General features: G+C 47.3%; 1 protein-coding gene across 1 annotated transcript in view; it reads left to right on the top strand.

Annotated features, from left to right (window-relative positions):
• The first annotated feature begins 1,373 nt into the window (after nucleotides 1-1,373).
• LOC144138925 (dermonecrotic toxin SPH-like) overlaps nucleotides 1,374-23,405 on the top strand; it is a 55,305-nt gene continuing 33,273 nt past the window's right edge. The window contains exon 1 of the mRNA XM_077671442.1: nucleotides 1,374-1,601. Within this exon, the coding sequence (XP_077527568.1) occupies nucleotides 1,406-1,601 (196 nt within the window). The 5' untranslated portion in view covers nucleotides 1,374-1,405. The remainder of the gene's footprint in view (nucleotides 1,602-23,405) is intronic.

Genomic DNA, 23,405 nt, shown 5'->3' with positions numbered 1-23,405 from the left:
ATTATAAAATTTTATTCAAAGAACATTGGTCATTCATTGCGTGGCAGCATTTGTATTGTTATTTTTACAGCCTCACAGTCTAACAATCTGGACAGAGCTGGGTGCTAACAATTTTTGCATCACACAATTTAAAATGCAGGAATGTTTGGGTTTTGTCAGGCTGATACATCGAAATGGTGGTCGTCATACAAGCACAACAAACCAGTTCAAGGCAAATGTTAGTGCTCCTGATACATCTGCAAATGGCGATTACATTGGTAAGTTTATTAAACCCCATTATGTGTACTTTTGGTGCATGTTTTTCTCACGTAGATTGTGGGAGGTATTATATTAATGAGATGACATAGCTTTCTTCATTCTACATAATTCAGCATGTGTAATAGCGCGCAAGAATTTTTGTACTTTCAGGTATGCTCCGTTTTAGTGGAACGAAATGCAAGAAATGCAAGGACAGGGTGCTTATTTCGGGACCGTAAAAAATATTTATACTTTATATCATATTTATATTACTTTTTAGTATTATATTATTTCTATAAATAACTTTCGTGCTTGTTACCTGTAAGAAACAAAGTTTACTAAAATTCACGAAAGTTATGAGTACTATATAAATGTAAGTTTCTTTCTGCACGAGTCCAAGCTTTTTAACAGTGTATTAGCCAAAATAGGCGATTTTACCAGTAACAATTTAAATAACATAGACCGCCGCTGCGCCCGCCGGCCAATTGTAGTGTTGTGCTCTTATGGTAATACTTCGTCTCGCACGGTTTTTTCGCTCTGGTCTTATGTCGCGGTTTTCCTTTGATGTAGTAACTTCTTGTTTGTGCTGTTTTGTTCCTTTTTCTTTTGCCGCTTGCAGATTTTTTACGGTGCCAAACACGGCACAATGTAATAACAAAAAAAGGAAAGGATATAAGCATGGTCGGTGGTACGTTATGTGGTTGCAGTTTGTTTGGATGCTTCGAGAATTTCATCAGTGTATTAAAACGTGCCAGGCAATCTAACTATCCTCTAAAGTTACCTTGTTGTAGAGGGACACACAACGCTATAGCCTAGCGTAGAGAAGTACCAGAAAGGCAAAATTGTTTTGTTCTGTCAACTCAAATTCTATGCCAGTGTTATGATGCACGAGGTTTGATTTGCCTGCAAACTGTGACGTCGCAGTTCAGTTCGCCTGTCCGGTTTGTGGCGTTATATTAGAAACTTAGCTCGTATGTATAAACGTGAGCTGTATATATAAGAATTCAATCACATTTCAAGGCAAAGTTGCCACTGGGTCGGTGTCACTAAATACTAGTGAAGGACAGCACTTTTTGCAGATGTCACGCACTCACTGGAAAATAACTCCCCTCCTTTTGCTTTCCAGACCCTTTGTGCGCGTCAGAGGCCATTTTACGTCATCGGGCACATGGCAAACTCACTACCTGAAGTGGGCAGTTTCATGGAGCAAGGCGTAAATTCCCTGGAAGCTGACGTGCACTTTACCTCAGACGGAACAGTGTCAGCCATCTACCATGGCATTCCCTGCGATTGCCTTCGTTACTGTAGATACGAGACGCCATTCCCAGAATACCTGGAGTACCTGCGAAATGTAACCAGCGGCGGTAAGCATTAGCGTCGAACCGGGTATGTAATCGCAAACAGGCTGTAATGAAGCACCAGAGTATCTTGAACGCGCAGCAAAAAGTGTGAGCATATCCTCGTTATTCCCATGTGATCAGTTCCTGCCCCCTAACGATGTTATGCGCGTATTCAACTGTCGCAGCGTGCACAGGCTTTGCATCAAAAGGAAAGTTTTGCAGAAGACCCCTACTTGCAAAATTTTAAAGGCACCTCACACATTGGCGCAACAGATGTGCAGTGAGGGCTTTGGGGCCTCACCCCGTAGTGCCATTTGACCGGCATCGCGTGTCTTCACGTGCGGCCAGGGATAAAGGCCTCGTGGATTGAACTGTTCAGTTAGCTGGGGAACGTCGCTCGTACAGTGCCGAACTCATGTATCACAAAGTCATACATCCCTACCGTGGTGTGGCTAACGCAAACTCTCAGTTCAGTCACGTAGAGTCATTTGCGGAGTGATCCTCTTATCACCATTCTGTCACTAAAAAAGGAGGAGGCTCCGAGACCATGACCATACGAAATTCACACCGCTATCGTAGGTGATCCAAGCGCAAATGTTTGCACAGCTGGGAGGAGTCTTGTTAGTGGTGAGTGGCGGCTGTGCTTTTTAAAGATTCGTAAATCTATCCGCGTGTCCTCGACTGCGTTACTACTAACACAGATGCTAGATAACGTCGACAAACTGCCTAATGTTGTTAAAGGGCTTCTGCAAGAGGTGTAGAGTTTGGGAACGCATTTAGCGCAATAAAAAAGGCACGTGTGCATGACATTCATAGTCTATGTTTACTCACTGAAGCTCTAGCGCGGCTGTCAGGCGTGATGAAGTGGGCGACTCCATGTCCCGTCTTGGGATGCGGGATGCTTACTGAGCCTCCCAAGCTGTTTACAACGATCTTTTTTATTACAACCGAACAGCAGCTATCGTACGTGTTTGCTGTGACTAAATGCACTAAATAATTAGGGGCGCATAGCAGCAGGAAGGCTCTGCCACTATGCATCGACGATTTTTCAAGGCGGGAGCCTGAGACCTCAACGTTTCAAGCACACGCGTTGGGAGGTGGCACGAAAAATTGTTCTGTTGTACACGGAATTGCACAGAAAATTGGAGAGCACAGGGGAAAGGAAAACTTAACGGCCGAAGAAACGGTCTGATAAAGGGCGGAGAACCTGAGAATGATCTGGACATGCCTAGTACACGTGGGGCGTAGGCTCACAGCTACATTCCACATCGCTGTGGTGACCAGGCATGAGGCCTCAGTTTGGAGTGGGGAAGACCGAGCAAGCACGTCATAGTGGATGAGGCTAGATCCGTTCGATATGCAGCTCCTCGTGACTACCGTCAGTAGGGAGTAGATATATATGAAGCTGTGACAGTGTCTCGATGGGAGAAACATGAGAGTCCACAAGAAAGTTCAACAGCAGATCAACAGAAAATGCAACTAGGCTATCGCCTGGCGGGTGGAGAAGAACGACCTATGTGAGGTGAGGTAATACGGGTTGCAGTATAAGGGCTTTACATGCTGCGGAAAAGATATGCAGTCATCGTTCTCTTACCGATGGCATGCGTAAGTAACCATTCACCCAAACCAGAGCGGAAGGAAAGAACGCCTTTTGTACCACCGGCATTTACAGTTGAGGAGAGCGTAACTGTAGGTCTTGTGTAGAAATTAGCACAAAAATCATGGGGCGTACATCGTTGTTAGAACCGTAGTTGCTTTCAGTGCATAATAAAAATCAAATATGAGTTTGAATTAGAAGAAATAAACACCAGTACTTTACTTACGCACGCTAGACATAACTTTTATCACGCACATTTGAAGGGGAAGCTTCTAGCCGCAACCATCATTGTCACCGTCCTCGTCGTTACCGTTGTCGAAGTAGCCGTCGCCACCACCACCACCACCTCAACCACCACCACCATCACAATCATTGTTATTATTATTATTATCACCGTAATCATGGTCATAGTCGTCGTTTGGAACTCTGAAGGCGTGTTGTTAAGGAGGTTTAGGCTTTCCACAACATTACCCCCACACGCAAGCTCAGCTATGGCACCAGCGGAACAATGTAAAGCAGGTACATTAATATATTAAGTGCTCTTCGAATAAAAAGAAGGGCTGCGCAAGAACTCCTCCAATCACAACAGTCCTATCATGCAAAGTATGGACGACGCACACTGTGCTGCCACCGATTTTGTGCGCAATATTGCAGGAGAGAGGGATGGTTTTTTTTAACATGCGACCTTTAACGTATAACCTATGCTTTATTTCTAAGAGAAAAGACGATAAAACAAAAAAGAAACGCTGACGGGCAGGAGCCAGCACCGGTAACGCACGCATTTTTTATGTTCTCGTTTTTTTTTCGCTACGAAATATGCATACATTATCGCTGTAACAACCTCCCAACTTCCCGGTCTTTTAGCGTACTAAAGGTGAAGCTCGCTTCTTTTATTTTAGTCAGTGTCAAAAAGGCGACCCTTAGACTGTTTTAGTATCCCTAAAATGTATCCACCGCTGCACGCGGACCTCTCCGGGTAGCTGCATCGCTGATGTTTTTTATTGCTCAGCGCAATTTGGAGAATTTGACTCCCGAGCAGTAAATTGGGTTATTGTTACCGTATACTGTACACGCTGCCAACGCCTCGGATGAAGGAAGTGTAATAGGCCGTGTTAAGCAACATAGACAACTTCTTTGTAAGAAGTACTTCGTTGTAAAAAGACATTTCGAGTGACTCAATGGACATCTCTCTGTATGTAAACAACGTGACGTCACTCAGCGCACGTGCGCGACGGGTGGCGCCTGCTGGCGGCCGCGAAGTGAGGTGGCGGTTGGCAGAAAGCGCCTGCGCCGACGGCACGGCCTGGCAAATCCTCCCTGTTCCCGGCGCCCGAAAGGAGCGATGTGCCGTTGGTTCGGGCCGTCACTGGCTTCCCACATTGCAGTTGGGGGTCTAGCTATCCTAGCTGTGGCCGTCGCACCTCCATGTAGCTTTCCGCATCTACAACCTCCGCAACACTTTCGTTTACCGTACGGTCAACTGAACGGCGACGCTTTCGGATAATCAGTGCGCGGCAGAACAGCCAAACGAGTCATTCTGAAGGTTGGTGCTATTGCGACGCATCCCAAAATGTTTTTGAAGATTCTTTGTGTTCGGACACATACCAAGGAAAGCTAATTTATTGTTGCTTTCGAGGTCCGCTTAAGCTAAGCGCGGTGCCTCAGGCAGCTAAACGCTCCCTACTCTTGGTCTCTTCGCGTCGCCCGGAGACAGTGGCGTACACACGATTTCATGACGAGGGGAAAAAAGAACGGTAAAGCATGAAAGGATTAAATAGTAAAATAGGCAGCAACGAAACAAAAATATGAAGAGCAAAAGGCAAAAATTATTTCAATAAAAATATCGCGATGATGTCGTTCTCTACGAGATTCACCGATTGTTTTCTTACCTTTACCCCAGTTAAATGTCGAAATGGTTCATCGTCATTGTGAGAGTAACATAGCAGCCACATATGGTTAGTGCGTTTATATTGCGACAGTGCACTAAAATATTTTCAGTAGTCATTATTTCATGATAGTTAAAGTTAGTGTCCATGTACGCCCGCATGCATACTCCAGCGTCGGGAGGCCGCAACAAATGAATATTCACTGAGTCTGTTCGCTAAAGGCAAACACATTTTTCGAGTCGCGTGAGCGGCCCATCTCGCCCCGAAGGCTACATGCTACATGTGAGCACGGCAAGCATCTCAGTTTTCCGGCATCCTCAAGGCAGAATATAATTGATCAAGGTAAAAATTTATTGTACTTACAAGCAATGAATTTCGTTCGTCTTGAACAGATCCCCCCATAACAAAAGACCAAACTTGTCGTGTCGATCAGGCGGCAGGCGGCTATCGCGGATCCCTCGTCGAAACATTTATTTCGCGTCGCCTAAGCAGGTTAGGCATGCACTGTGTTTTTAATACAGTGCTCTACCTCCTCAAAACATGACAATATTTCGCAGCAAGAAAATTTCCGTCTGCCCTTCCTCCCTCTCCCCCCCGCCCCCTATTTCACTTGAGCAATTAAGTTTCTGCTGGTGCTGCATGATAGCAGATGGTTGATAAACAGTATCATTTCATTGCACGAATCAGCGCGGACTGCCAATGTAGATGGTATGACTGCGCTTTGTAGAACAGCTGAAGTTCGAGAATGCGAAATGTTGTTTCGAGTAAGAGCAGACTATGTCGCTGCTTTGGCTGCCAGCCTCTTCGGCACATTGCGCGCATCCACAATACACGCCGAATTTACCTCTGTGGGGACTCCGAAAAGTCTGATGCCGCTGATTTTGCTCGCAAAATTTGGGTAGCCGAGAGCACAGCAGCCCACCGGCATCAGAAAAGCCAACACGTAAACAAAAATTCCACTTTTGCGCGCGTCTAGCAGCCTCGCTGCATACGCGCCGCGCGCCGGTCCGAATGTTTTGCCAACCACCCTCCCGGCCACACCCAGCACGTGCGATTTCCGTGACGTCACGGCCGCCGCGTGACGTACCCCGGGAGAGGTCCATTAGGTGAAGATTGGGAAATGTCATCGAGTTATCTTGTGTTCGCAAGCGTAGCGTAAGCGAAACCGAACTTATTTCGCGTATGGCTAATTTTTATTTCGTAACTTTTATGTGTGTTGCTTTCGAAAGTGACACAGCTTAATAAAAGAAGAGTAATAAAAGTTTGGGGTAAACAAGTAACAAACATAAGCAGCACCATGCCTGATACTTAAGTGACGTATTCCCGACGTTTTGAACCGTTTAAAGCCAACCTGTTCTCCATAAGGCCTACTTTGGACATGTCTGCCATTTATAATGGATCTACAGCACTCTGTACACACGGAGATTTCCTACATAACCCTTACAGGGATAAATAATACGCCCTCAGAAAACCCAATATTCAAGGCAACTACTTTTATCTGTACAGCGGAGATGAACGTGTCTGCGCCTATAAAATAGGGGCCGCAGTTTCTCGCCGACAGGGCTTCAATGTACGCGGTTTGTATCGGAGAGTCGCGAGGTATGGGAATCTACAATCACGTTGTGCATAAAGAGGTTAATTGTCATACGGTCAAAATAACTAACGCGCCGACTGCGAGCTTTAGCCTCACAGTTTTGGTTAATGGTCAGTTTTAAAGGCAAGAATTCGGTTGGAGTGCAGTGTGCTTCATTCCTGTTCACGTAACGGGGAACCAATGTGTCGAAGAGACGCCCAGTTTATTGTGATGGAACACGTGTTCTTGTGATTACCTTCAAGTTCGAATCACAGTGCGTTGGGCCCGTCTGGCGGATAGATGCTGGAGACAATCCAAAAGCAATCTCTCAGAAAGTTGCTGCCATGCGAATAGGCGCTACACAGCAAGCAGAAATAGTAAAAAGTAATAGTAAGCAGTAATAGTAAGCAGTAATAGCAAGCTATCAACTCACTCCTAAAGGTATAAAGGACTCAGTAAAGTGTGGGTTTGGAGTAGCTGGCGTTTGGTGATTCATAGCACCGTTTACCGCTTGTCCGGTATGCATCTATATATGTGGGAGCGTTCTCTTTTTGTCCTCGCTGAGCTACTAACCTATATATAGACGGTATTCATTCAAAAGTTTAGCGGGCGATTTTCTTCGCTTGGCCACACTGAAAGCCGCCATGTCTGTGGCCACTGTGCTAGCGCATGCGCTGTGCGCCCACATCGCCCACATCTCGAGAAAAAAAAAAAAAACACCGGTGTCTCGTTTGTCGTCTGCCGCGTTTCAACCCAATTATCAGTAGTGGCGTCAAGAGATATATTATTAATCGCATTCACATTACGTGGTGGCGCTCTACCTGCCATCGATAACTTCGCATCACCGGAGGATGAAACCGCGGCAGCGAACGGCCGGAACGGCGCGCAAAAGTCCGACACTGCAGTTGGCTGCCGCCGTGGATGCCGACGCAAGTGCACCCGCACCGTATCCACGACTTTGTGTGGTAAGTTCCCTCTAATACATGGTTGATTACAAAAACCGATTCATTTCTTTGGAGAGCTGTTTCACGCGTACGCCGATTTAGCGATGGTAGCGAATGCGAGGCCGCTTCCCGAGCCGTGCTGTAACCCGAGCGCTGACGGATCGCAAGCGCCCTTTGAACAAATCCCTCGAGTTTGGCTTCCGTACGGCAACATTTTCTGCATATGCCTCGGGCGATCGCTTTTCCGCGAGCGCATACGCGTGACTTATCGCGACGCAGTCGCACGCATACGTGGGCTCTAACGTTTTTACCGCTCTACCTACTCGTGCACGCCCCCGTGTGCCAACGTGTTTTCAAATAAATTGGAATGAAAACTTAGGCAGGCAGCAATGCGCCACCATCAGCTTCGCAGTCACCAGTCGCGGTCGCACGCTGGATGCCTTGTCGGTTGTTCGTACGAGGGATAAAAAACAGGCGCGCTCTTGTTTTTTATTTAAACCGCGGCAATCACTGACATCACTGAGATTTTCTTCAGACTCCAATTCCAGAGAAAATCTGCTGTTGCAGTGACCAACCCGTTCCGCTGGTGCCGTGTAGATTCAATGCGCAAGTCTTGACGCAGAAAAATTACTAGGACCCAGATTTCGGAAGTGTAGTGCACGCGCATTTCACGGCGCGCTGAAGGTGCGTTTCTCACGCTCGCTCGGGCGGCGGTTCGCGTTACCGGACCCGCCGGATGTGTGACGCGTGAGCTATCGTGTTCCACCATGGATGTGTTCCACGCCTGCGCCGCCGCGCCATCGGGGACCGGGGGGTTTATTTCTCTTCGCTTAATAAGACACTTGAGTTCCAGCAACCGGTCGGTGTGGTCGCTTTCATCGTCGCTCGTCAGCCGACGAGACATGGTGTCAGAAGTGGGATAAAGTTAGCGACACATCGATCAATTATTAATAGCAATCAGTCTAAGGTGCGTAGCAGGCAAAACACGCTATGGCGGATGGAGATCCTTCTATCCAGTTCAGCGGCACCGGGCTTCAACCGCCACCGAAATTCGATTTTGGGAACCCAAGCTCTTGGAAAAAATGGGTCTACCAGTTCGACGACTATTGCTATGCATCTGGGCTTTACCAAGCGCCGGGAGAAGTACATGTCAGAATGCTTCTTTACGACATGGGCTCCCAAGACGCCTGCCGCGTTCTCGACACTCTAGCATTGTCCAGCGAAGACTGGAGCTCGCTAGAAGAAGTTCACCGATCACTTCATCCACCCGGTCAACGAGGTCTACGAAAGTGTCCGCTTCCACTGTCGAACCCAGGGCGAAGGCGAGACCGTAGATGAGTTCTACACTGCGCTGCGTACACTTGTCAAAAAGTGCAACTACGCCTCAGCGGAAGTGGAAGAACGACTCGTTCGAGACAGGTTCGTCGTGGGTCTCCGGGACTCTAACCTTGTGGACAAACTGTGCCGAACACAAAAGCTTACCCTTGAAGAAGCAAGACTACAGGCTCGCATCAACGAAGATGCCGTGAAAGCCCGTGCAGCAGTGCTCCAAAAAAGAGCCGAATCCTGCTCGCGGTGTGGCCGAGGCCAAAGTTCAAAAGCGCTTCCAAAAGCCGCGACATGGCTCGGATTCTCAAGGGAGCTCCACCACGAGCTGCAGATACTGCGGTCGACCAACGCATCCTCGAGCAGATTGCCCAGCTAGGCAAGCCAAGTGCAAAGGGTGTAATCGGATTGGACACTTCGAAGCAGTCTGCGAAAAGAAAAGCAAGAAGAACATGGGAGCTCTCACACTGCACTCCGTAGCAGCCATCACCAGAGCCAAGTTCGTAAAAGTGGCCGTCAACGGACTACGCTAACTTCAAGGTTGACTCGGGTGCGGAGGCGACAGTGGTACCGGACTCGTTTCCAGGCATACCGAAACAGCTGCAAAAGCCAGAAGGTGAGCTTACGGGCCCAGGAAATTACTCCCTCACCGTTCTCGGAACATTCCAAGCGAAACTGAGCTGGAAAGGCAGGTCTACAGTGCAAACAGTGTATGTTGTGCCTTCGCAAGACCCGCCGCTTCTTGGATTCCCTGCGATACAGGCTCTCGGAGTTATACGGTTCGTGGACAGTGTAACGGATTCTACCGTCACTTTGAAGGACAGTCTCTTCGATGGCTTGGGCGAGCTGCAAGACAAATACGTGATACGTCTCCAACCAGGCGCCAAACCGTTCTCACTCAGCGTGCCGAGAAGAGTACCGATTCCGCTTCACAAACCAGTTCGAGAGGAGCTCACCAAGCTCGAATCCCAGGGAGTCATCCAACGGGTGGACCGTCCCACACCATGGTGTTTCGGTATGGTGGCTGTTCCAAAAGCAGGAGGAGGCTACCGAATATGCGTTGACCTCACCCGACTCAACGAAGTCGTGCTTCGGGAGCGTCACATACTACCCTCAGTCGAGAACATCCTGGGACGCCTCGGATCAGCAAAGGTATTCTCTAAGCTCGATGCTACCGCTAGCTTTCACCAGGTGAAGCTTTCAGAAGAAAGTCAAGAACTCACTACGTTCATAACACGAATGGGAAGATTCTGTTTCCAAAGGCTACCTTTTGGAATCTGCTCAGCGCCAGAATATTTTGAGCGACAGATGAGCAGAATTCTGGAAGGCCTTGAAGGAGTTGTGAGCATGATTGACGACATTCTTGTCTTCGGAGCACCGCAGCAAGAGCATGACCAACGTCTCAAGCAGGTGTTATAGCGCTTGGAAGAAGCGGGAATCAAGCTGAACCGCAAAAAATGCACGTTCTCTGCAAACCAAGTCAAGTTTCTTGTAGTCGTGGTTAGCGCACAAGGAATCAGTCCCGATCCAGAAAAGGTCGAGGCCTTGGCGGAGTAACGCTAGTTCCATCTTTGGCTCGTTCCTTTTAACTGCGCTATTTTTACTGTGCACCTTAAAACACCCGGTTATTCCTCCCTCCCCCTCTGTGCTTTTACTACATAGCTGCATTTATTACATGGAATGGCGAGTTGATTTTTAAGCAATGCCTTGGGCACACATGGTATCTAGCAGGTTAATTTATGCACCATTCTTTTTTTAAGCAACCAACCTTCCCAACCGGCAAGCAGACTATTCATATGCTTGCAGGCTCTGTTTTCACCATCCTTGCATCTGCACATATGTATATTTGTTAAACGTTGCCTGCATCTAGTCCAGACTTCATATTTGAAAAGCGGCAACTGGCCACAGTTGCCGCTTTCTAATGGAGGCGAAAAGCAGAAATGCCCATGTTCGAGATTTTGGCACACGTTAAAACATCCCCAAGTGGTCAAAATTAACCTTAGTCCCTCACTACGGTGTGCCTCATCGCCTGTGTAGTGTCAGTGTGTTAAACCTCATAGTCAATCAAAGTGTTCGTACAAACCTTCTACAAAGCAAGCACAAGCCGTTTTCAACTTTATGTGGTCACTGGTGAACTGACTGTTGTAAAACTGTGCATCGCAGCATGTTTAAGTTCACATGTTACTACTCACTCTTGCAGGTCTGAAGCATGAGATCAACCACTGGCTCTCAACAGCCACTCCCCCAGTCCGGTGAAGTCAACAAAAAGCCATCCAGCCACCACTAGGCACACAAGGCTGCAGAAAAAACTTGGCATAGCGTATGCATGTTTCTGGCCTATTTTTGCTTCTCTTAAGAAGGTAAAGTTTATGCAGCCTGTGTTGCTTTTCAGTTTCAGTTGTACAACTTTTTTTTATGTTGATTATGCATTTTCGTGTTGAAAAGTATAAAAATGTGCAGTGCCTAAGGGACACTGCACCTCCAAGGCAAACTTCATTTTAGATTTTTTTATCCTTCACCTCCGTAAATGCTGGCATCATTACAGGAGTACTTGTCGAACGTTTTGATGTGTGGGTGTTTGCGTCTGTCCCGAATGCAAGATGGTGTGCCACGGTCCCTTAAAGGGGCTGGACCTACCCCACTTCTGATAGTGATGAAAAGCATGTCATAGTCTTCACATAAGCCATATGATGGCCCATTCTTTAAATACGTGTGAACATCCACTGCCTGACTACTCTTTACGTCCCAACTTTCAGCCTCTCATCAGTGCTAGTAAACATCCTACGCGAGGCTGACCCCTTTGCTAAGCTGCACAGAAAAAAGGTCAACCCAACAGCTCAGCCATTATCAGCTGACAATCCTTGTGAATCCTCAGGTGCTGTCAAGTGCACAAATAACTCCGCCATGTGCTCACCTTTGTGAGAGAGAAACGAGCGAAGAATGCCCCAGCAGCACATCAGTGATGGCCTCCCAGATGGCCGATAGGATTCTCCAGGTACAGCACAAAGGGGTTTTGAACCCCCTCCCCCAAACATTTTACTATGCTGCACATAAGCAAGTGCTAGCATTCATTTTGGCAAGGCTCCTTCCATTCTCCCATACCTCCATACACCCCCAACCCCTAAAAGTATTTCTGGCTGTACCAACAGTTGATGGACTGTGAAGAATGAGCACCCTGGAAAGAACTAAAGGATTTGGAGGTTGTCAGGTGACACACTGTTGAGTCGAGTTGATACGTGCAGCATACCACGATAGCAATGCACCAAGCATGTGTGATCCTGCATTCAAGGCCAGTGCACTGCAGGCGTATTAGTAACTGTACTTGCATTGGGTCAAATTAAACTACGCAGCTGTTGAGAAAAACAATGGGGTGTACTCACGGGAGCAAAACTCTAGATTGATGCAAGCAGCAGCTGAAAGGCATTACATGCTGCCACATGAATAAGTGCCTCCTGCCAAGAAGACACTGGCTGTATGGCCTAGTTTAACAGTACGATGTTCATTTCGTGCTTGTTGCTTTGGCTACATGTGGCTTCGGCCTTGTTGAAGCGTTTTAGCGATTAGCGGTCAGTAATGCATTGAACGTTTTTTTCTTGACCTCTGATTGGGAGTTCATTAAAATCAAGTCCTAGCACTTTGGGATTTACACTCTATGCGCAGATTGTGACTATTCGTGAAGGACGAGGACAATAGAAAGGAGCAGTAAAAAATTCTTTAGGGCCTCATCTGGGGAGAGTGACCATTTGGGCTTCTTTCCTTGGTTGCAGCAAAGCCAAGGGAATGCGAGCTGTGGACCGGCGACCAAGGACAACTCCACCCGGAGCTGGGATTGTGTTCGCTGGACGTTGCGTCGTCGGCTGTCGAGCACTGAGGGCCAAAACCATCGAGGACAGGCGGCCATATCCATGCCAACAGAATCGACCTAAACAACAAGGTGAGCTGGGCAGCTACGGTCTCCCACGGCAAACACACTCAGAGACACATGGTCCCCCAGAGTCAATACACTCACGGCAGACATTCCGATTCGTGCTCAGAAATTAACAAAATCCATCACATGCTTCAGTCCATTATCGTTGGAAAAAAAGAAGTTCTAAAAGCAGCCCTAACTGAACTTAATGGAGTCGACACCACTGTCAACCCCGCCTCTTCCAAAACGTCAGACCAGCATCTCAGGCCATCGTTGACTCCAGCCACAGCAGGTTACCGACCTTGGGGTCCTCAGAAATTGGGTCCGCAGATGCAATGGACAATTCTCCATCTGGCTCTGCTCAGTTAAAACACTGGGACAAGAAAATTGGCCTTGGCAAACCCCCCTTGCTTCGGGGTCGGATGATTAGTACGTTACGGAAGGTGTGCTTCAAAATTTTGGAGAACAGATCATGGAAACCCTCGTGTGACATTCAAAGCCATGTTAGTGCAATTTGAAGATAAGATTGGTGCTGAAATCACCGGTCTCAACATTTGCATCACCGGTTCTTTGAGGACGCTGCGTGAAGGGGAATGGGCCCCATAAAATCGACTGCACGTGCGTCTGGCCTCCGTCAGCGGACAGTTCCAAAGTGCTCACCAATCGTCTAAAGCATGGTTTCTCAAAGTGGGTTCCGCGGAACCTAGGAGTTCCGCAGGCCCCTCCTCAGGGTTCCGCGAGCCACTGATAAATTTTACCTGGTTCCGCAGTCGCAAAGTATTATTTGGTGAACTTGAGGTGCGATCGATCTAAGGAACCTCCATTACTCCCGCCCGAGTGTGAGTAAGCACACGCGCGAGCTGCGCAATAAATCTCGCCAGCAGCTTGTAGCCAGCCAGACTCCGAAAACGGGCCACGTGGTTAAACCATTGCACTTGAATCTCGGCCTTATATTACCCCCATGCGCATTTCTCCTGTTTGGAGATAGGTGCCGCTAGCGTACGCATTCGCATAAAGTCGATGAAAAAAAACGATACCCTTGCTTGCTTTTGAATTTATTGCACGTTAATGTAGCGTGAACGGAAGGAAAAATGGCGGGAGGTGGGGGAGGGGTTCCTTGGCACTTAACGGAACTTAGCAGGGTTCCCTGGGACCAAATGCTTGAGAACCCCTGGTCTAAAGGCACATTCCCACTGGCGACTTGGCACATTGCGTGACGTCGCAAGTGATGAGCCAGGCATCGCTTTTTCTCGCTTTGCGAGGGAGGACAAGATCGCTCTGGGACTGAATCCTCTCGTTGCGCCTCGGCAATGCAAAACTGGATAGCCAATCATGGCTAAGGAGTCAGCTGACGTAGCTGCAAAGGAAAGATTTGTTTACATCCAGCAATGCAAACAATGGTGAGCCGCTGCTGCCGCACAGGGCTGACTGTGCCTGTCGGGTCAGGGGTCAGGCCGGCAAGGAATTTTTCATGCGCTTCAGTTCTTTGGTCAGTGACTTCAGGGTATGTGTGTACTAATCAACAAACAGTGTAGAACTCATCAGTGTGGAAAGTCTTTTCAAATGGCAAACACGGTGTAGAACTTGGAGCGTTCGGAGGCGTCAAAACTTCTGCGTCTGTGAAAAGAAGTGAAATTTGCCGGCCGGGATGCGAGTATTGTTGCATCGAATTAATTACTAAATGCAAAACATGGCTGACCAGCACGTTTCTCCTAAACGTATGGAGCCCTTCTCGCAACACCTCCAAATTGACCAAGCTTTTTTAGAAAACTTGAAATTTTCCATTTTGACACATTACTCATTGTCGGTGATTTTAATGCACATCACACTAAGTGGGGATTGCAAGCATGACACCATTAAAAAGCGAAAACCTTTGGCTTGATGCCCAACACCCTCACCCTTACCACTGACCATACGAATCCCGAACACACGTAAAGGAAGACCACTTTACGCAACACATAAGAGAATCTCGGCAGCAACCACCCGGCAACATCAAACAAAGGTCTGGTAGGCCCGCTTATCCTCATTTACTGAGATGCATTTCAAGGGCTCTGAGTGGTGCAGCGGGATTCCTCACACTCGGTGATTGGTCCACATATCTGAGAAATAACTAACATCAAGGCAAAGGCGGATCAACTGGGCCGAGATGCTGAGCAGGCAACTAATTATACATTTGAAGCAGGGAACCAATGCCAGGTTGACTGGCAGCTTCCCCACATGTGGGAGGCCAAGAGTGGTTTGCAACAGCAGCTCCGCAAGAACAAAGTCAGTTGCAACGTGTTTTGTCGCCTGGATTGGCTTGACCAACACATTGAAGAATACTCAGTTATTGCGACAAAATTGGCATGCAGCTTGCGATTGCACCGTGAGAAGCAACTACCCAAGACATGAAACGTCATCTGATGCTTAATCGATCTCGGTAAGAGCCAAGCCATACATTGATGCAACCTAATGGGGAATTCCATTGAGAGAACAGGAGCAGTGGCATCGTGCAGTGAGGAGTAGGTGACAGAACACTTGGGGGCACGCGGGAGCAGGGCCACTGCACCTGCCATGAGTGCGGCACGCACCCGGAAAGCAGGTGGGAGAGGAAAAAACGACGAGGGGAAAACACGGTCCCGACCGGCTGTATGGGCATACATGATAGCATTTATCAGGTTAAATAAGGGCGATCCGGCTACATTACTTGCAGTAGCAGCAATATGAGGCCTGTCTGCAAGATTGGCGAGTGAGGAACAGGCGGTATCACTACGAGGGCGTCTCAAATACGACAAAAACCAGTAACAGAGGCTATTTTGCTCATATGCACCATCTCTCGGGGTGAAGTAGAGGTTAAACTGCCGGCTACTTGTTCTTGTAGTCGTTCGTGCGAATCTCCCCGGTGCCGTTCGTTTTTTTTTTCTCTCTCTCTCTCTCTCTCTTCGGCCTTTAGCGTTTTTGAGAACTGAGAACGAATATTTCAGTAGAAGAAACACCCCCGCCCCACGCAGAATCGTTAAATGATGTACAACCAAAGTGGGAAGCTCCTTCACTGGGTCTGTTTACTGAACAGCACCGTTGATTCTGGGCATGGAGTTCAGTGAGAGTAAAGCCCCTCCTATGGGCAGGGCCGCGGCGGAGGGGCTTTAATTTAGAGCAGCCCAGCGGCAGCGCGGCGGCACGCGCCATGTCGTCGCTCCATGTACCGTAATTACCCGATTCTAACGCGCACCCTTTTTCCGGAAAAATAGGCCGAAAAATCACATGCGCGTTAGCATCGGATTCGAAACTGAAACCGAAGCAGCGGAAATTTCGTCCCACCCATCGCCATCACCATGTCAAGATGGCGCTAAAGCTTTTAGCAACGATTTGTCGGATGCAGGAAGCATATGCGCCTAGACTTTTCTATCGGCGTTCACACAAATCATCAAATTGTTCCACTTGCACGCTTGATAACAGCAATGGCAGCAGTGGCTCTCACGCGTTCAAAACGAGCGGTCGGCTGAAGCGTGCGGCTCTGGAGAAGCTCGCGGGATGGGCGTGCGAGGCATGGGCCATGATCCCATCGACCATGGTTGAATGTTCGTTCAGAAGTGTGGCATCGCGAAGGCTCTTGGCGGCACCGAGGACGAGATGTTCTGGTCAGCGGAAAGCGACGAGGAGTGAGATGAGCGAAATTACTTTGGGGAATAAATCGCCCATTTCTCCCGCATTCGTTTGTCTGGGTTATAAAGTTCCGTGCGCGTTACAAACGGAGGTGCAAGTTTTTTGTTTTTTTTTGTCAGAAAAATCGGGTGCGCGTTAGAATCGGGGGCACGTTAGAATTGGATAAGTACGGTAGCTCAGAGATTTCCCGCCGCGCGAACTTTGTTGTGAAAGTTCGCTCCACGTATTCCAGCCTTTAGGCATCCCAGCAATCTCTGCGGAAAAGCATGTGTGAGCAAAGCCGGGCAAAGCACGTGTGGTGGTGTGAAGCATTCGCATGCTCGTAGGGCTCGCTGCCCATTCCACAAAGTTGCAAATACACGATGGATACTGCCGCGCTCCCCGATACAAGGGAGCAAAACACACACACACACACACACAAAGGGGAGGATATGACGTTAAAGGTCATGTGACTTCCTTCGTATCGTACTGTGCTCACTCCGACTTTTCAAGCGGGAGCAGATCGAACTGCTCCCTAGTGCTCTCAGAGCACCGAAAGTGGTCTCGCACTACCACTGGATGACAGTGCTCCTACTTCTGTTCGACCACTGAAACACGCCTGCTCAGGAGAGAGCACTTTCAGAGTGCTTTTGAGTGCTCCTGCTCTCCCAATGGAATTCGCCATAAGTGTCATTCCCTATCAGTCTGGTAGCACGGACAAAGAACTACTGAAGGTTATTCAGGATCTTCATATTGCAAGCTGTGCTGCCAAGGTACTGCCCCCCTACTCGAGCCGGAATAATGCGCTCCTCAACATTACTTCGGGCAAGGTACGCGGCTGCCATTACGGCCCTTTGCACAAAACAAAATGTGCTTTTAGGCAAAACGACATCAGGAACAAATGCTTGTAATCTAGGTTATGACTTTTTGGAAGCCCTCACTCATTAGCTCAATATGTGTTGGGATAGAGGCCACATTCCGCCGAAACAGTGGAAAAGAGCCAAAAATATTTTTATCCCTAAACCTGAAAAAAAGCTTACGATTGAAATTCTCCAGCCATTATCTCTCATTCCATGCATGGGAAAGGTTCTTGAACATGGAGGAAAACTCTTTTTCTGCATACCATGATCAGTTTCAGACGTACACTTTCTACAAAGGTTAAGGCAGCATGAGCTTTAGCTAACAGCCAAACAAGGAGTCGCATTTTAAGCACATTGGACATTAACCTTCTTTGCAGCACGACTTTACAAGTAGCTATTCCAACAACGCGGAGATTGCATCCTCATTCCCCCTCTTCTCGTGAAACGCACCCCAATTACAACGACGAGCGACGATAGGCCAGGGCGCAAGCTCTGCGCAGACGCTAAGCTAAATGTGAGGACGTGGTTTACAGGGACGCAGCCAACTATTTTCGTCTCGACGTAATATTAGTTGCTGTAGTCAATAACCAGGGAAACTCCATTGCCTCTGGCCCGCTTCATACCCCAGTGGTGTATGAAGCAGCAGCCATTGCACTGGCAATGGTGGCCTTCACAAAAATCAGAACAGTAAAAAAATTCAGGGAAGCTTGCGCTCACGTGCAAGACTTGATCATTGACGGACACAAAGTTGAGTTTTATTGTCGTGGTGCCGTGGTTTATTTCATTACCTTACGTTGAGCAACGGCAGAGTGAGCTCGTCGTTTTGGTCGACGTTTTCTTGTGCCGCCCTGTAAGCATGACTTATCGTCTCTAGCAGATGCTTTGCACGCCGAGCCTGTCGAAGCACACCGGCCTCTTCCTTTCCTCGGCCATGCCAACTATCTGTGGCCTATCCACTATCCGCGACAAACTATGCACACGTATCAAGGCACGCGAGCATGAATGGTGTGCATTTTCGTAGTATTTTAAAAGCTGCGGACACCATACAGAAATGATTTGCTCAACAGCATTGCTGTTAATTAAAACCTCCAAGTCTGCAATCCTAAATTTCTCCCGAGGGCAGATCTCCGAAGAGGTGTCCGTACCTCTAAATTTTGGCTTCGACCCCGAAAAACGAACCGGCAAGTTACATCTAATCTGGACCGCTGCCCTCTTTGGCATGGCCAGGAGTGAATCCGCACACAACGCCGCTTGCGGCTTCACCGACCTAGCGCACGTCAATCTGGACGGTGGCTTCATCTCACTGTCAGGCAGAAACAGAGTAGTGTCCTACACGGATATCCCCAACCACTGTCGGCTGACCTGAGCCTGTATCCCTCCCAGGAATATGTGGTTTGGAGACACCTCCAGACAAATTCGTGTCGGAGCTTAATTGTCTACAGCTACTGTTACCCAGGACAGGTAACAGTAGCTGTCCCCCCACCCCCCCTGCAGAGTGCCACAGGTGCCAGGAAGGAGCAGGCCTAGCACACATGCTATGTCAGCGTCCTCACACAGCCACACCAAGTTGCAGTGTTAATAGCAGTGGGAGACCGTACTGCACAGCTCCTACTTGGGGAGAGTAGAACAAGGGTAGGAGCAGTAAGCACCCTGGAACTATCATCACATCTGTCTCTGGCCCTCCCACACCTTTCACCATATGAATTGTTCCAATTTTTACTGCCCCATTTGCTCAATTCTTAGTTCGTACCCCATTTTAATAAAAGGTGTATTGAATGTTAAATACTCCAAATCTTTGTGCATCAACCGTACGTGCATCTATCGCAAGTGCAAGGGGCATGAATAAAAGGGGATGCTTAGAATAAAAAAAAATTACAATGTAGCAGTGAGTGTGAATTTTAGCATGTTTTAGCTATGATGGGCATGTAAATTGCTTTTCAGTGATGCTGTCTGCCAGATACTAAGTTCCCTTTTATGTACACAATGACGAGTTTTTCCCAGCAGATTCCTGGGTATCGCGTTTACAATAGTGAAAATTCACTATCTGCTACTTATTTTTTTTTGTAGGTCTTTAAGCAAAGCCTGCAAAGCTGTTAGTAGGCAACAGGTTAGTGGGCAACAACAGAAAAAGTTTATTCAGCACACAGTATGTCATTTGTGATGTCACTGCTTAAAATGATATTTGCATTTTTCTCGTGTTAAAAAAATCACAGCAACTGGACAGTATCATACACAGAAAAGTGTTGAAACAGTTCAAAGAAATAGGGATTTAAAGGCATTATACAGACAGGTAATAGTTTTCTGGTAAATACACAAAGTAATGCCACACTCTTAAACTAAAAAGATAATTGAGATTGATGTGATTTCTCTAACATAGCACGTTAATAACAACTGAACAAGACGACGAGCTGCAGGCTTACAAAATTGCTTCACCGATGCAGTTGTTGGAGTCAGAAAAGAAATCTGTAAATGCAGGATGTGTTGAGGACAAATGACCATCAATACCAGACGTGCCCAGTAAGTGCAGTCTTCTGCTGAATGGCAAACACGCAAAAAAAATGACTTGATACACTTAATTTACAACTAAAAACAAACTGCAAAAAATGTGAGTATAATCAGATTGCAAGGTAAAACTGACAGGGCTAAATTCCTTGGCAAGTTGCGGTATTCCAAAATGGTTTTACCAATGCTGCAAATGTAACCCGCCCCGGTGTCTCAGTGGCTAAGGCGTTGCGCTGCAAAGCACGAGGTGCAGTCACTTTCATTTCCGAGAGTTGGGGTGGTCGGACCAGCGACAAGCGCCTTACCGAGTCTTGCGGCATCTTAAATAACCTTGTACCAGGTGACACAGTGTTGGCTGACAGAGGATTTACAATAGGTGATGCTGTTGGCATCCACTCTGCCAAGCTAGAAATGCCGGCTTTCACTAGGGGGAAATCGCAGTTATCGGCTTGGGACGTCCAAAAAACTCGAAAATTGGCTAATGTCCGCATTCATGTAGAACGGGTGATTGGGCTACTTAGAGGACGATACCGAATCCTGTCAAGCACTATTCCAATTGATCTTGTGACTGTCAAACACAACGAGAGGCTCACCCAGCTAGACAAAATTGTAGCTGTCTGCGCAGCTCTAGCAAATCTGAGCCAGTCAGTTGTGCCATTCGAATAGGCATTTTCCAGCAAGCCGTGTGCAGCAGTTTGGCTGAGACAACAATGTCTAGCAGTTTCCCTTATTGTGTGGGAAATAGGTGGGTGAGGCACGCTGTAGTGGAAGGCTCCGGATTAATTTTGGCCACCTGGGGCAAGAAGGGGGGGGGGATCTTTAACGTGCGCCGAAATCTCGCAGACACGGGCGTTTTTGCTTTTCGCCTCTGTCAGAAAAGTGGCTGGGAATCGAACCTGCAATGTCCTTGGGCCCAGCAGCACAACACCTTAGCCACACAGAAGAGGATGGAATGGGAATGGCCGCAATGAAATGTCAATACTGAGAAACGGTGAAAAGAGCAGCAGGCATCCAATGCCACTGGTTAGAAGGCGAACATGACCATTAAGACAGCCAGGATGCAACGCATGGTTAGTGTGGTGTGTAACGGGTGTGCAAAAAATGTTGTGTGGTGGGCATCTAAAATCGCCGCAAACCATGTGTATTTATTGGAAGTATGATTTAGGGACTACCCAGCGATGGGCATAACAGCACAATGCACAGGCTACTGTACCAGGTAGTGCAATTCCTGATGATTGACTTATTGATGCAATTTTTTGTTTCGCTGTAGTATCTAAATGCACAGATGTTTTGGTTTTCATTGTGTGATTTGCAGTTATGTTCTGTCATGAAGATTTTAGCCCTGGTCATCTGTATGAATGCACTCTTCTGTTCAAACAGAACATTATGAGGATTTTGCTCCTGTAGACATGAAAAGCTGTTTCCTGGACTGTTGACCGACGATTTACCTAATTTCTTGGCGGTGAAAGTTTTGATGTGCCGTAATGTGTAAAATATGCCCTCCGAATTTTCCATAATGTGAAATGCTATTCCACGCAGTGAATGGCAGCATTCATTGCGAGCCTAAAACAATGGGAGTCTAGATGAAGACATCAAGCCCAATTTTGAACTGTTACGCTCGTGATTTTGATTCCAATGGTTTAGGTAGGTTATTTTTTGTCAGTTGTTACACCACTGTCCATTTTATGCTGCTGCTGCTGCTCTAGTAAATGTTCTTCAGCTTAGTTCTGTGTCTTCACAAAAAATACAGGGTGTTTGTAATGCTGCCCAATGTCAGTATTTCTTTCCCTTTTTTGTCCAAACTGACATTGATGATTGTCGTCGTAGTATGCAAGTTTTTAAGAGTTGTTAATGTTTTGTGCAAAAAAAATTGTGCATCTTAGTTAGTGACATGAGGGGTCTCAACTCACATCAGTGAGCAAGCAAGCCACAGTCAAGAAGTTCAGTCCCACATGGGAAGGTTGCAATGCAAGAAGAGCAGGTGGGAGGGGGGTGTAAGAAATTGTCACCTAATGCTGCCGTTCAAACGAAACAAGTCCTTTCCCACACATTGTAAATATGCTTGGTCATTTCTGTATGAAATTTGGTGTCACCATTCGAGAAACATATCAGTACTGATCTCCAGGATGACTAAAATCTAGGCACTGACATTTGTTTTACGTTGATCCTTTAATACATCAAAAGGTCAAAAAAAAATCAAAAGGTCTGCAGGCCACATGTGGCCCGGGTGTTTCATACCCTTGCTTTAGATTAACTGTGCGCAATAGGGCATGGGTATGTGTATCAATCGTAACACAAAGAATGGAAGGTTACAAGTGGAAGCACCCACACACAAAAACCGAATGGAATGGGAAAAAATGGTGTTTCCGTGTTCTAGATGCAGAGTGTCTTATGCTCGGGGGTATGTCACTTGTTGACCGGTGGCGACCGTCCGCACACCATCTGTGCATGCGCTCCTCTCCTCCTTTCCAAACAGCTGCGTACTCTCCTCTCCTCTCCTACCGTCTGCGCACGCTCCTCCTCCGTTCGCTTCAGCTCTCTCGCGCGCATGCGCGGCTCTCTCTCTCGTAGTCTCCTCTCCTACAGCTGGGAATGTAAAGGGGAACTAGCAGAGCGCACGTTCAGTGCTGCGCTTGCTTCGCTTGACTCCGTGCTTCTTCAGATGAAGTAGGATGGAAGCAACAGTCCCGTCAGCGGGTGCGCTGAAGCAATTAAACATAACGGAAACGCAAACGGAACCCCCATGACACTTCGCATCCTACTCATGGTTCCCTTCGGGGAGATGGGTGTAATTTTTTTTTGTACCCCAGCAAGGCTCCTTGTCTCTGTTTAGCTCCAAGTAGTAGTGCAGAAGTGACAACAAAAGAGAATCGGCAGACTGCATCGGTGCTCCTGTGACCTACTGCAAGCTATCACTAATATTTAACTGATGGGTAATTACATTGTGAACTGTTGGTTGGGTGGTGTTTTATTGATGTGTAATAAAATGTTTCTTGATAGACATGTTCTCATCATGCCATTTTTAATAGTGTCCCAAGCTGCTGTTAGCAGTTACCCTAGGTGTAAGTAAGACAAGTTAACTTAACAAGCCTTGCTGCTGATGCCCGAAAACACCAATGTTAAGCTTTGGTGGTGCACAAAGAACATGGGTTGGTAAGCTAGTTGGTATTGCATAATGAAAAGTGGGTCTTACAAAGCAATATGAACAAAGGCAGGACAAAGCACTGAACTGTGACTGATTGTTTATTCAAGGAATAAACATACCAATGCGATTACAACCAATGAAAAGGTTAAAAGCACATGAAAACCAACACGTCGTCTCGCCCCTTCCCTGCTACATAGCAAGGTTTTGATACATGATTTCTTTTTTTGGGAGTGCAACTGAAGGGTCTCTAATGCACACATTATTAAACATTCAATTTCAAATACGCCTATCAATTCATGTGTGAAATTTTCCTTTTCTAAGCAATGAACACACTTCCCAAAAAGTGGAACACAAGCGTAACTTTTCGCAGTGTGACAAAATGTGGCCCGATAATTCAATGAAGTCTTTGTGCTCACTGTACAGATCACCATTTCATAACAGTTGAATTAGCCAAAATGAAGGCG

This window comes from Haemaphysalis longicornis, unplaced genomic scaffold, assembly GCF_048455015.1.
Source record: "Haemaphysalis longicornis isolate Haplotype H1 unplaced genomic scaffold, Haemaphysalis longicornis Haplotype H1 scaffold_5, whole genome shotgun sequence".
NCBI classification, from domain to species: domain Eukaryota; kingdom Metazoa; phylum Arthropoda; class Arachnida; order Ixodida; family Ixodidae; genus Haemaphysalis; species Haemaphysalis longicornis.
The sequence above is the reverse complement of the archived record's forward strand: the minus strand, read 5'-3'. Positions and strand labels throughout refer to the sequence as shown.